The sequence below is a fragment of the Schistocerca gregaria genome, chromosome 3 (assembly GCF_023897955.1).
Source record: "Schistocerca gregaria isolate iqSchGreg1 chromosome 3, iqSchGreg1.2, whole genome shotgun sequence".
Classification (NCBI taxonomy): Eukaryota; Metazoa; Arthropoda; class Insecta; order Orthoptera; family Acrididae; genus Schistocerca; species Schistocerca gregaria.
This window is the reverse complement of record NC_064922.1, coordinates 258,855,137-258,867,444: the sequence shown is the minus strand read 5'-3', so window position 1 is coordinate 258,867,444 and position 12,308 is coordinate 258,855,137. Positions and strand designations below refer to the sequence as shown.

The 12,308-nt window shown below is 45.8% G+C and overlaps 1 protein-coding gene across 1 annotated transcript in view; it reads left to right on the top strand.

Moving 5' to 3' along the window:
• Positions 1 to 12,308, top strand: part of LOC126355330 (uncharacterized) — a 423,957-nt gene that overhangs the window by 405,800 nt on the left and 5,849 nt on the right. Inside the window, exon 7 of the mRNA XM_050005624.1 lies at positions 10,607 to 10,891. Within this exon, the coding sequence (XP_049861581.1) occupies positions 10,607 to 10,891 (285 nt within the window). The remainder of the gene's footprint in view (positions 1 to 10,606; positions 10,892 to 12,308) is intronic.

The window sequence follows — 12,308 nt, the reverse complement described above, 5'->3', positions numbered from 1 at the left end:
CATATTTTTTCAGCCGAAAGTGGCCGAGAAACAAAAAGTGTTACAGTACTTATTGAACGCCCCTGATATTTAGGAGCCCGTCCCCCACCTCCCTTCTATGTCACCTGGTTTGAGTGTTTACCAGTGATGGACATACACACTGAGCGAGGTGGCGCTGTGGTTAGCACATTACACTCGCATTCAGGAGGACGATGGTTCAAATCCCCATTTGACCTATCCAAATTTAGGTTTCCCCAAGTGGCTCCAGGAAAATGCATGGATGGTTCCTTCGCAAAGGGTACGGCCGATTTTCTTTCCCAACCTTTCGTAATCCGAGCCTGTGCTCAACCTCTAATGATCGCGTCGTGGACAGGAGGTTAAGCGCTGATCTTCCAGTCCGCAATTCGTGGTCTAGTGACGCCGGCACGGTAGCTCAACGTGTTCGGTCAGAGGGTTACCAGCCCTCTGTAACAAAGAAAAAAAAAAAAAACTGAAGCTAATCGATCAACAACGAACTTAAACGGATGTCTTTCGAGGTCCTCTCCGAGCAGATGCAACGAACAATAGCGAACAAAATGAGATTTTTAAGCCGGCACGGTAGCTCAGCGTGTTCGGTCAGAGGGTTAGCTGCCCTCTGTAATTAAAAAAAAAACTGAGTTAAACGATCAACAACGAACTTAAGTGGATGTCTTACGACGTCCGCACCGAGCACAAGCAACGACCAAAACCGAACAAAGTGAAATCTGAAAAAAAAAGTGGCTACCGTTGCTACCTCTGGATCACGGGGTCCTGGGTTCGATACCCGGCTGGGTTAGGGATTTTCTCTGCTCGGGAACTTGGTGTTTCTGTTCTCCTATCATTCCATCATCATTCATGAAAGTGGGTAGATTGGACTGTGTACAGATAGCGAATGTGTATGGGCGCTGATGACCGCGCAGTTTAACGCTTTCATCATCTAATCTTACATTCTTTTCTTAAATGTTTGATCAATAGAAGCCGGAGAATTTTTACCCATAACTCAGCTTCTCCTGAAAAGCACTGGAAAACAGCCTTCTATAACCGAATGTGATACTGTCTTTTGACAGTGTTGAGCCATCCAGGGACATCAGTGGTATCCTGTAGAAAATCCCTGCAGAGGAATCGAAACGTCGAGCAGTGGAGAAGTTTGAATAGAGAATGTAACGGCCTAAAGACTCAGATTTATCATCAATGACAAGGACCAGGGAAACCTTCTGACTTACGTAAAAATAAGTACATTTGCTAGAAAATTGCCAAAGTACTCAAAGTTGAGATGCGGGACGTGAGAAAGACGATAAATTCATGAGATACTCCCGTGTGACAGGAGCGGACTCAATAATCACAAGCTCTGTAGTTTTTTGTATTCGAAAGGAGCACAACAAATTTCCTTGACAGTAAACAATTACGAATATGTACTTACCACGTTGATTTGAATTAAAATTATACGAAAGACCCGATCATTCTCGATGTATATGTTCATGACAGCTGTAATTACATGACTTGTTTATCACTGTTATTTTAGAAGTTCTAGGTGTAATAACCAGATAAATAAAATTCGTATTCCGGGAAACTCGCTGTCACTCGGCTATCATACTACATATCAGATTTTATCTATCTATATCCGAATCCCGCTCCAGCTACTGACGGGTCTGGGTGCTGACGAGTCCTCTCCATTTGGCTCGGTCCTCCCACCACTTTTCTTCCTCCACTTGCTGCCAGGTCACACCTCTCCTTTCAACAGATATTCTCACTCCCATTTTCCACCGTGTTCTTGGGCACCCTCGAGGTCCTTTCCCATCCATCTTTAGTTCTTCCATAATTTTGGGGAGTCTCTGCCCATGCATCCTCTTAACATGCCCATACCACCTTAATCTCTTTCTTTCAATTTCTTCTCTCATATTTTCTTGTTTGAGGTTCTTTCGAATCTCTACATTCCTTACTCTGTACATTCTTGTTTTTCCCTTAACTGCTCTGAGAAATTTCATTTCCCCTGCTTGCAGTCTACTCCAGTCCCTTTCTGTCATTGTCCATGTTACTCCACCATAGGTGACAATAGGGATGTAATAATTCTTATACATAAGGAGTTTTGCTCTTTCTGAAACCTCATTATTCCAAATCAGATGTTTTATTGTTTGGTAGAAATTGCCTCCCTTCTGTAACCTCCTATTAATTTCGTTAGTTATTCTTCCGTCTCTAGATATTTCACTCCCTAAATAAGTGAATCTACCACTTTGAGGGGTTCTCGATTCAAGGTAATATTTCCATTGATTCCTTTCTCTCTTCCAAATAACATTACTTCACTCTTATCTTTATTTATTTTTAATCCATACCTTTTCATTATTTCCTTCCACGCATCAAGCTGTAATTGTACATCTACCTCTTTATCACTCCATATTACCATATCATCTGCAAAAATCATCTTTTTTTCTTTTACTATATCTTTAACTGCCCTATTCATTCCCTTCATCACAACATTAAAAAGCGCAGGAGATAGAATACTTCCTTGCTTAAGTCCTTGTCTTATTTCAAAGTATTCACAGTTCCCCAATGGTGTTCTAATTCTACAATTGTGGCCTCTGTACATTGTCTTTATAACATTAATGTATCCATCTTCTATATCTATCATCTTCAGTTCTTCCCAGAGTCTTTTCCTGTCAACTGAGTCATATGCCTTTTCTATGTCTATAAAAACCATTATCACCCTTTTGTTATACTCCCAACTTTTTTCCATCAGTTGATGGATAGAAAATATCAGGTCGATCGTGCTCCTTCCTTTCCTAAACTCATGCTGTTCTTCCCTCAGCTCCTTTTCTATCTTTTCACTTATTCGATTTAGTAAAATACTTTCGAAAATCTTGGCTGTATGATTCATGAGGGTTATTCCTCTGTAGTTTTTACAAAGTCTTTTATTGCCTTTCTTGAAGATGGGAACAATGTCTCCTATTCTCCAGTCGTCAGGTATTTCACTATTTCTCCACATGCTTGATAGTACTCTATACAGCCACTGCATTCCCACTGGACCTGCTGCTCTTATCATGTCCAGTGATACTTCATCAGGTCCTGGGGGTTTCCCCCCATTCATCTTCTTCACAGCTTTTTCCATTTCTTACCGTGTAATCTAATTCTGCTTCCCAACTTCTCTCAATTTCTGCATTATTTGTTGTTTCCTCATGTACCTGCTCCTCAGCGTTTAACAGCTTCTTAAAATGTTCTTTCCAGAGATATTTTATATTTCCTGGATCTTCAATAATGGTACAGTCCTCTGTTTCCATCTTTACTGGTACTTCAGAAGCCTTCCTTTTATTTTTCATCATTTTATAGAACATTTTCTTATTGCTCTTCACATCTTCTTCAAGTTTTTTTGAAAACTCTCCCCATGCCTTTTTCTTTGCTGTTTCCACGATTTCTTTGCACTTCTTCTTTTCTTCTATATATCTTTTATGGTCTTCGTCATTTTTAGTTTCCCACCATTTTCTCTATGCTCCATTTTTTCTTCTAACTGCTTGGATTGTGGTATCATCCCACCAACTTCTCTGACTTATTTTTTCCTTTCCAGATGTTCTGCCACATACTTTTTGTGCTGCTACGACTAAAGTGTCTTTGAATAAACTCCATTCTTTTCCTACATCGCAGAAAACTTCTTTTGGAAATTTTTGCGTTATTAATTCTCTGTACTTCTCAGCACATTCACTCTCCTTCAATTTCCAATCCCGTATCCTCATCACTTTCTTCTGTTTTCTATTTTTCACACACTGATTCATTTTCCATTGTCCCACCAGTAATCTATGGTCTCCATCCGCACTCACACTTGGAATTACCTTCACATTTGTTACTTTCTCTCCCCATTCCCTATCTACTAGTATATAATCAATTACACTCTTCGTTCTTCCATCCCAACTGTATCTGGTGATAACATGACTTTCTCTCTTCATAAACCAGCTGTTTGCTATTTTCATTCCATTCCTCTGGCAGAAATCCAGGAGCCTTTCCCCTTGTTCATTTCTGCCTCCATATCCAAAACATCTCAATACTTGCTCAAATCCCTTTCTGTCTGTGCATTAAAATCTCCCATCACTATATTAACACTCTCTATATGGTTTTCTAACACATTTTCAAAGTTCATCTTCTCTTCTTCGCTACATCCCACTTGAGGTGCATAAATCTGGATTACTTTCATTGTTTCTTTTTAGAATCTCAGGTTTAAGATTATGATCCTGTCTGATATATATCTCACATTTTCAATACAGCTTTGTACATTCTTATTCACCATCACTGCCACACCATTTCTTCCAGACCTGTTATTCCCACTCCAGTACAGTTTTCCTCCTCCTCTCAAATTCTTCTCACCTTTTCCCTTCCACTTTGTTTCGCTTAATCCCAATATATCTAACTTCCTCTCTGTTAGTACATCTGTCATTTCTTCCATTTTTCCATTGAGGGTTAATATATTAAGGGTGCCAATATTTAGTTTATTTTTTAGTCCAGTTGGCTTCATCTTCTTGTACTGATGAATATCATCAGATCTCCCATCATTTGCACCAGTACTTGAAGAAGCAGTGGAGTCAAATCCTGAGTGGTTCGTTCCGAGGCTCGTCTGTGTTTTGAAAGCAATATATGAAGACTTTCCTACTGGCTTGCTAGGCCTAACGCAAGGAAGGATTTTCTGTTGGGGTTGTCTCCCTTAGGCTTTGGAGTTTATCCTCCACCACAAGGCAGTGGTTCCCTTCTCATTTAATCCCCAGAAAGGAGGGTTGCCTCATCTGCCAGCTACGCCGTTCCGAAGTCTTTCTTCTCCGCCGTCGCTGCCATTAAGGTCTTCACCCATAACCCTGGGCATGGGTTCCGTGTTATACCCCACGGGATTGGGTCCCTGCCTGAACTCAGCCATCCTAGCACTCCGGCCTACTGAAGTGCAGGATGCCCACCCCCGCGACGTGGACGCGGCAGACAGGAATTACTCCAGTGGAGGAATAGGGAAGGGCACCGTACCTCCCTGGAGCCAGGTTAATGATTGTGTATGGTGCCACAATCAAAAGATTTTATCAAGTATCTTATTTGACAGTTTGTACATTACGTGCTTTATTCCGATTATCTTCCTTATACATACTGTAGTAACACTGGTGAAGTGCTATAACACCGCATGCCGGAGTGGCCGAGCGGTTCTAGGCGCTACAGTCTGGAACTGCGAGACCGCAACGGTCGCAGGTTCGAATCCTGCCTCGGGCATGGATGTGTGTGATGTCCTTAGGTTAGTTAGGTTTAAGTAGTTGTAAGTTCTAGGTGACTGATGACCTCAGCAGTTAAGTCCCATAGTGCTCAGAGCCATTTGAACCATTTTTTGCTATAACACCGGTGAAGTGCTAGGTATACGTCACTGCAGACAGCAAGAACTATTTGAAACAAAGCAGCTATTGAAAAGCAAATTACTAACGTAGATGTTTCCAGTTGCTAATAATAACCAGCGTGAAAACGCTAGCCTTTCTTCAAAATATACGTTTAGTCTATAAGTAGTGTCCTGATTTTAAAATTCCTCGTAAGTTTTAATGAGAATCCAGCGAAAAGCGTCAACCGACACATGTGCTAAGTTCTGGAACAATGTTAAAGAAGGCTGGAACTGCACTGAAGTGTAATGTGTACTACCCGCAAGTGTATAAATTCGAGGTCCATTCTTATCGTGCGTCTTTCAAGTAAAATAATACTATTTAAAAACGGAAATTTTGCATAGTGGCTGCAATTAGTCCTGTATTGAGTCAAATCTGCATGGCTATTATTTACAAAAAAAAAAAGCAGTAACTTGCACGCGTAGGGTTGCCTCGCTATGCCGGTTCTCTAGTGTTGTCTCCCGTTCCCTCCAGTGTAACATTTGTTCACAGACACGAACGAATGGTAGTGAACACTGGCGAATTGCCTGCGAATGGTCATTCTCTTTTGTACGCTTCTATTCACTCCGATGTATACGAAGCTTTAAGACGAAGAGCCGTAGACCATTGTGTTCTTAGTTCATTTTTCAGCAACTCAGTAATTCCGTTGACTGAGTTTTCGCTGTTTCAACCACATGAGCTTAGTTCTCAGAAGCTGATGATAAGAGTCCTGCGAGGTACGGTTAATGTGGTTGAACGCAGCCCAGTTATTACTTATACAGTCTGCGTGACAACGTATCAGCCGTATACGAACATTTTCCGTATAGTAGGGAGATACACTCCTGGAAATTGAAATAAGAACACCGTGAATTCATTGTCCCAGGAAGGGGAAACTTTATTGACACATTCCTGGGGTCAGATATATCACATGATCACACTGACAGAACCACAGGCACATAGACACAGGCAACAGAGCATGCACAATCCCGGCACTAGTACAGTGTATATCCACCTTTCGCAGCAATGCAGGCTGCTATTCTCCCATGGAGACGATCGTAGAGATGCTGGATGTAGTCCTGTGGAACGGCTTGCCAAGCCAATTCCACCTGGCGCCTCAGTTGGACCAGCGTTCGTGCTAGACGTGCAGACCGCGTGAGACGACGCTTCATCCAGTCCCAAACATGATCAATGGGGGACAGATCCGGAGATCTTGCTGGGCAGGGTAGTTGACTTACACCTTCTAGAGCACGTTGGGTGGCACGGGATACATGCGGACGTGCATTGTCCTGTTGGAACAGCAAGTTCCCTTGCCGATCTAGGAATGGTAGAACGATGGGTTCGATGACGGTTTGGATGTACCGTGCACTATTCAGTGTCCCCTCGACGATGACCAGAGGTGTACGGCCAGTGTAGGAGATCGCTCCCCACACCATGATGCCGGGTGTTGGCCCTGTGTGCCTCGGTCGTATGCAGTCCTGATTGTGGCGCTCACCTGCAAGGCGCCAAACACGCATACGACCATCATTGGCACCAAGGCAGAAGCGACTCTCATCGCTGAAGACGACACGTCTCCATTCGTCCCTCCATTCACGCCTGTCGCGACACCACTGGAGGCGGGCTGCACGATGTTGGGGCGTGAGCGGAAGACGGCCTAACGGTGTGCGGGACCGTAGCCCAGCTTCATCGAGACGGTTGCGAATGGTCCTCGCCGATACCCCAGGAGCAACAGTGTCCCTAATTTGCTGGGAAGTGGCGGTGCGGTCCCCTGCGGCACTGCGTAGGATCCTACGGTCTTGGCATGCATCCGTGCGTCGCTGCGGTCCGGTCCCAGGTCGACGGGCACGTGCACATTCCGCCGACCACTGGCGACAACATCGATGTACTGTGGAGACCACACGCCCCACGTGTTGAGCAATTCGGTGGTACGTCCACCCGGCCTCCCGCATGCCCACTATACGCCCTCGCTCAAAGTCCGTCAACTGCACATACGGTTCACGTCCACGCTGTCGCGTCATGCTACCAGTGTTAAAGACTGCTATGGAGCTCCGTATGCGACGGCAAACTGGCTGACACTGACGGCGGCGGTGCACAAATGCTGCGCAGCTAGTGCCATTCGACGGCCAACACCGCGGTTCCTGGTGTGTCCGCTGTGCCGTGCGTGTGATCATTGCTTGTACAGCCCTCTCGCAGTGTCCGGAGCAAGTATGGTGGGTCTGACACACCGGTGTCAATGTGTTCTTTTTTCCATTTCCAGGAGTGTAATTTGCATTTCTATTGGAGTGACCCTCGTACAATGAAGGCCTTCACAAGATGTCTTAGTTCATGGTGAATCTTCTGGGTTGTGGCTGTGTATCTTGAAACATTTACGTTCTTTGCTACTCGTCCAGAGGTGAGCTGAACGTCTCCAGAGATGCTCTACAAAATCGACGGATTAGTTTTATCTTTGACAGACGCAATCGGTAGTTCAATAATATCTCTGAGAAGGATTGTCTCTGCCGATGACGTGTCGACCTCGACAACGCCCGTTTTAGACAGTACGTCCCTCTCCGACGTCCTACCTTCGGCAAGGCCCAGCTGAACAAGGAGCACCTCGGCTGGAATTGGCGCAGCGCCCGAAGGACTCAGTCCCTCCAGAGGCCTTCCGCCGCCGCTTTCTATCTAACCTAACCACGTATCAGGGCTCCGGCGTGTTTTACACTGACTGTTCGATGGTTGCCGGGCGTGTCGGTTATGCTCTGACTCTAGGGGACCACTCCGAACAACGTTCATTGCCGGCTGTCTGCAGCGTTTACACTGCTGAGCTGGTCGCCATCTTTCGAGCCCTAGAGTATATCCGCTCCTGCTCAGGTGAGTCCTTCGTTATCTGTAGCGATTCCCTGAGCGGTTTACGAGATGTCGACCGGTGTTTCCCTCGTTCTCGTCTGGTGATGGCTATCCAGGAGTCCCTGCATACTCTCGCCCGTTGCGGTCGCTCTGTGGTCTTTGTGTGGACCCCAGGCCATGTTGGGATACCCGGCAATGAAAATGTTGACCGCCTGGCGAAAGAGGCCACCAGTAAACCATCTCTGGACATTCGCCTCCTGGAGACTGATTTGCGAGCAGTCCCCCGCCGAAAAGTTATTGCTCTTTGGGACGCTGAATGGCGGGATCTAACTAACCACACCCAGGAAACTCCGTGCTGTAAAGGAGACGACTGTGTGTCGTTCCTCCATGCGAGCCACTCGCAGCGACTCCGTTGTCCTTTGTCGGCTCCGTATTGGCCACTCCCGTCTGACGCACAGCTATTCGTGAGGACCCGCCTCTCTGTCGCTGCGGGATGGTTTTGACGGTGGTGCACCTTTTATAGTCCTGTCCGCTTTTAGCCGTGCTCAGGCAGACATTTGCGCTGCCTGACAAGCTCCGTGCCCTTTTAACTGATGACCCTGCTATGGTGGGCTTGGTTTTGCCTTTTATTCGTGCAGGGTTTTTTTATCATTTAATTTGAGTGTTTGTTATGTTTTTCTTGTGTTGATTCTGGCCTTTGGGCTACTATTTTAAACTGAGTTTTTAATGTGTCTCTCGGTGGTTGGCTTCTCCTTTTTTTGTTTCTATGGTCGGCCAACCAACGCCACACTCTGTGTCTAAGTTTCTCTCGTCTGTCATCTATCCTGTTGATCGTTTGTATTGTCTGTTGGTGTTTTTAGTATTTGGAAAAAGGGACCGATGACCGTAGCAGTCTGGTCCCTTTAATCCCACAAACCAACCAAGGAGCACCTCTAAAGACTTGGAGCGCAACGTTGGACGAAACGCTAGGAAGGAGAAAGTTTGATGAACCACGGTCATAAAACGGGGAAGATTCGCCAGTAACTAACAGCTGCAGCGCTGTGACCGACCAGTGCTGTCGGTACTTCTGTTCTCTGTGCGTGTCCGGCACAGGCAGGCCCCCACAACCTCGCGAGTGGTCGACTGTGAAGAGAGGACAAATTGAATAGCTGGGCGGCGGCCATTAGAGTGGTAAACCGACGCTTGGAGTTCGAATGTTTATACATCTTCGAATGTTGATACATCGCTTTTGGTTATAAAATGCCTTCCCTCGAGTTACGTCACAAACATAATGTCTCATCTAAATTCGTTTATGAACAAACAGCAACTAGTCACTGTTTATGAATTTATCTTACGTACTACATGGAATCTGCCGTAGCTAAAATTTATGTACTGGACCCCTAGCGTTTTTCGTAGTTCATTTACGATAGATGTACGCAAAATGCATCAAAATACTCGAAGATTTCACATCAGCGCAAACACTCCGCTGCGGAGTGAAAATCTCATTCTGGAAACATCCTCCGTGCTGTGGCTAAGCCATGTCTCCGTAGTATCCATTCATTCAGGAGTGCTAGTTCTGCAAGTTTCGCAGGAGAGCTTCTGTAAAGTTTGGAAGGTAGGAGACGAGATACTGGCAGAAGTAAAGCTGTGAGTGCCAGCCGCGAGTCGTGCTTCAGTAGCTCAGTTGGTAGAGCACTTGCCCGCGAAAGGCAAAGGTTCCGAGTTCGAGTGTCGGTGGGGCACACAGTTTTAATCTGCCAGGAAGTTTCACTCGAAGATTTGCCCACTATATTAATAGATATTTTCTGACTCTACCTTGCTTTAGATTTTATGACGAGAAGTGCATTATATATGGCATAATTCTTTGGCAACTGACGACCAAATTATCTAGTTTCAACCTAATCTAGACCATGAAAACACTACTGGTGAGCCAACTTTCTTCAAAATGATCAGAACATATAAAATGGTATTCTGTCGGTCGGAAATCTTGCCTCCTGACAGCGTGTAACCATTTTTTGTAACAGCTGTGGTTTTGAGAAAGGAAACCTGCAATTAGATGCCCAGACATTATGCTAATACCGTGTTACAAAAACATTTATTAAGCACGTGCACTGACATACAAAAAAACTTAAAATATTCACATATCTGTGAAATGTAATATTCGTTCCTTTCTCGAATTTATTTGTAAAATTAATCGCTGCACAACTCTTCACCATTGTACATCTCTTGATTGGAACGTACAGGCAGTAGAATTGCGAGTAACAGGTACTGTATGTACGCCCCAACAAATATTCGACGTTGAATCAGGGTCTTCATAAACAACAATACTACACAATACCCTCGGACTACAGCCACTAAATGGCGTCCAGCCGGAGGTTCCAATTACCCCGCGACTGCAGCGCCATCAGTGGGTCTAGTCATTTCTTACAAGGTGTTCGGTCCGGCAGCTGAGCGAGACGGGCGACGCCTCTCTGGTGCCGGTGACGTACGCCGTGTCGCTGTACGCGGCGGCGGCGCGGGCGGCGCAGGCGGCGAGGTGCCGGGGTTCGGGCCCCGGGCCGTGCGCGGCGCTGCTGCAGCTGGCCAGGCCGGAGTGGCGCGCCACGCTCGCAGCCGTCACCGCCTTCGCGCGCCAAACCGCCGCCCCGGCGCGCCGCCTCCGCTTCCACATGGACCTGCCCGCCGCCGCAGACCTCCTGCTCTGGGACGCCGCTCAGAGCGCTCTCCGCAAGGTAAGCCGACCATCACGCTATTACCGTACAGGATAAGGTAGCGCTAAATGAATCATTTCAACTTCATGGCCTCAAAGGAGTACACTACTGGCCATTAAAATTGCTACACCAAGAAGAAGTGCAGATGATAAACGGTTATTCATTGGACAAATATACTAGAACTGACATGTGATTACATTTTCACGCAATTTGGGTGCATAGATCCTGAGACACGTAACGTGTATCAATAGGACATGTGGCCTGTAGATCTGCTGAACGGAATGGACAGTCTAATGAGTACACAGTATGGTTTGAGACTAAATCGGAGAAAGACGAAGGTAATGAGAAGTAGCATAATTGAGAACAGCGAGAAACTTAAAATCAGGATTGATGGTCATGAAGTCAATGAAGTTAAGGAATTTTGCTACCTAGGCAGTAAAATAACCAATGACGGACGGAGCAAGGACGATATCAAAAGCAGACTCGCTATGGCGAAAAAGGCATTTCTGGCCAAGAGAAGTCTACTAATATCAAATACCAGCCTTAATTTGAGGAAGAAATTTCTGAGGACGTACGTCTTGAGTACAGCATTGTAATGTAGTGAAACATGGACTGCGGGAAAACCGGAACAGAAGAGAATCGAACCATTTGAGATGTGGTGCTACAGACGAATGTTGAAAATTAGGTGGACTGATAAGATAAGGAATGAGGAGGTTCTACGCAGAATCGGAGAGGAAAGAAATATGTGGAAAACACTGAAAAGGGAATGACTTCCATGGTACTAGAGGGAGCTGTAGAGGGCAAAAACTGTAGAGGAAGAGAAAGATTGGAATACGTCAAGCAAATAATTGAGGACGTAGGTTGCAAGTGCTACTCTGAGATGAAGAGGTTAGCACAGGAAAGGAATTCAGGTGGTAATAGCGGCCTTGATGCGCCTGGGCATTGACTCAAACAGAGCTTGGATGGCGTGCACAGGTTCAGCTACCCATGCAGCTTCAACACGATACCACAGTTCTTCAAGAGTAGTGACTGGCGTATTGTGTCGAGCCAGTTGTTCGACCACCATTGACCAGACGCTTTCAATTGGTAAGAGATCTGGAGAATGTGCTGGCCAGCGCAGCAGCCGAACATTTTCTGAATCCAGAAAGGCCCGTACAGGACCTGCAACATGCGGCCGTGCATTATCCTGCTGAAATGCAGGGTTTCGCAGGCATCGAATGAAGGGTAGAGCCACGGGTCGTAACACATCTGAAATGTAACGTCCACTGTTCAAAGTGCCGTCAATGCGAACAAGAGGTGACCGAGATTTGTAACCAATGGCACCCCATACCATCACGCCGGGTGATACCCCGGTATGACGATGACGAATACACGCTTCACATGTGCGTCCGCCGCTGTAAACAGAACCTGGATTCATCCGAAAAAGTGACGTTTTGCC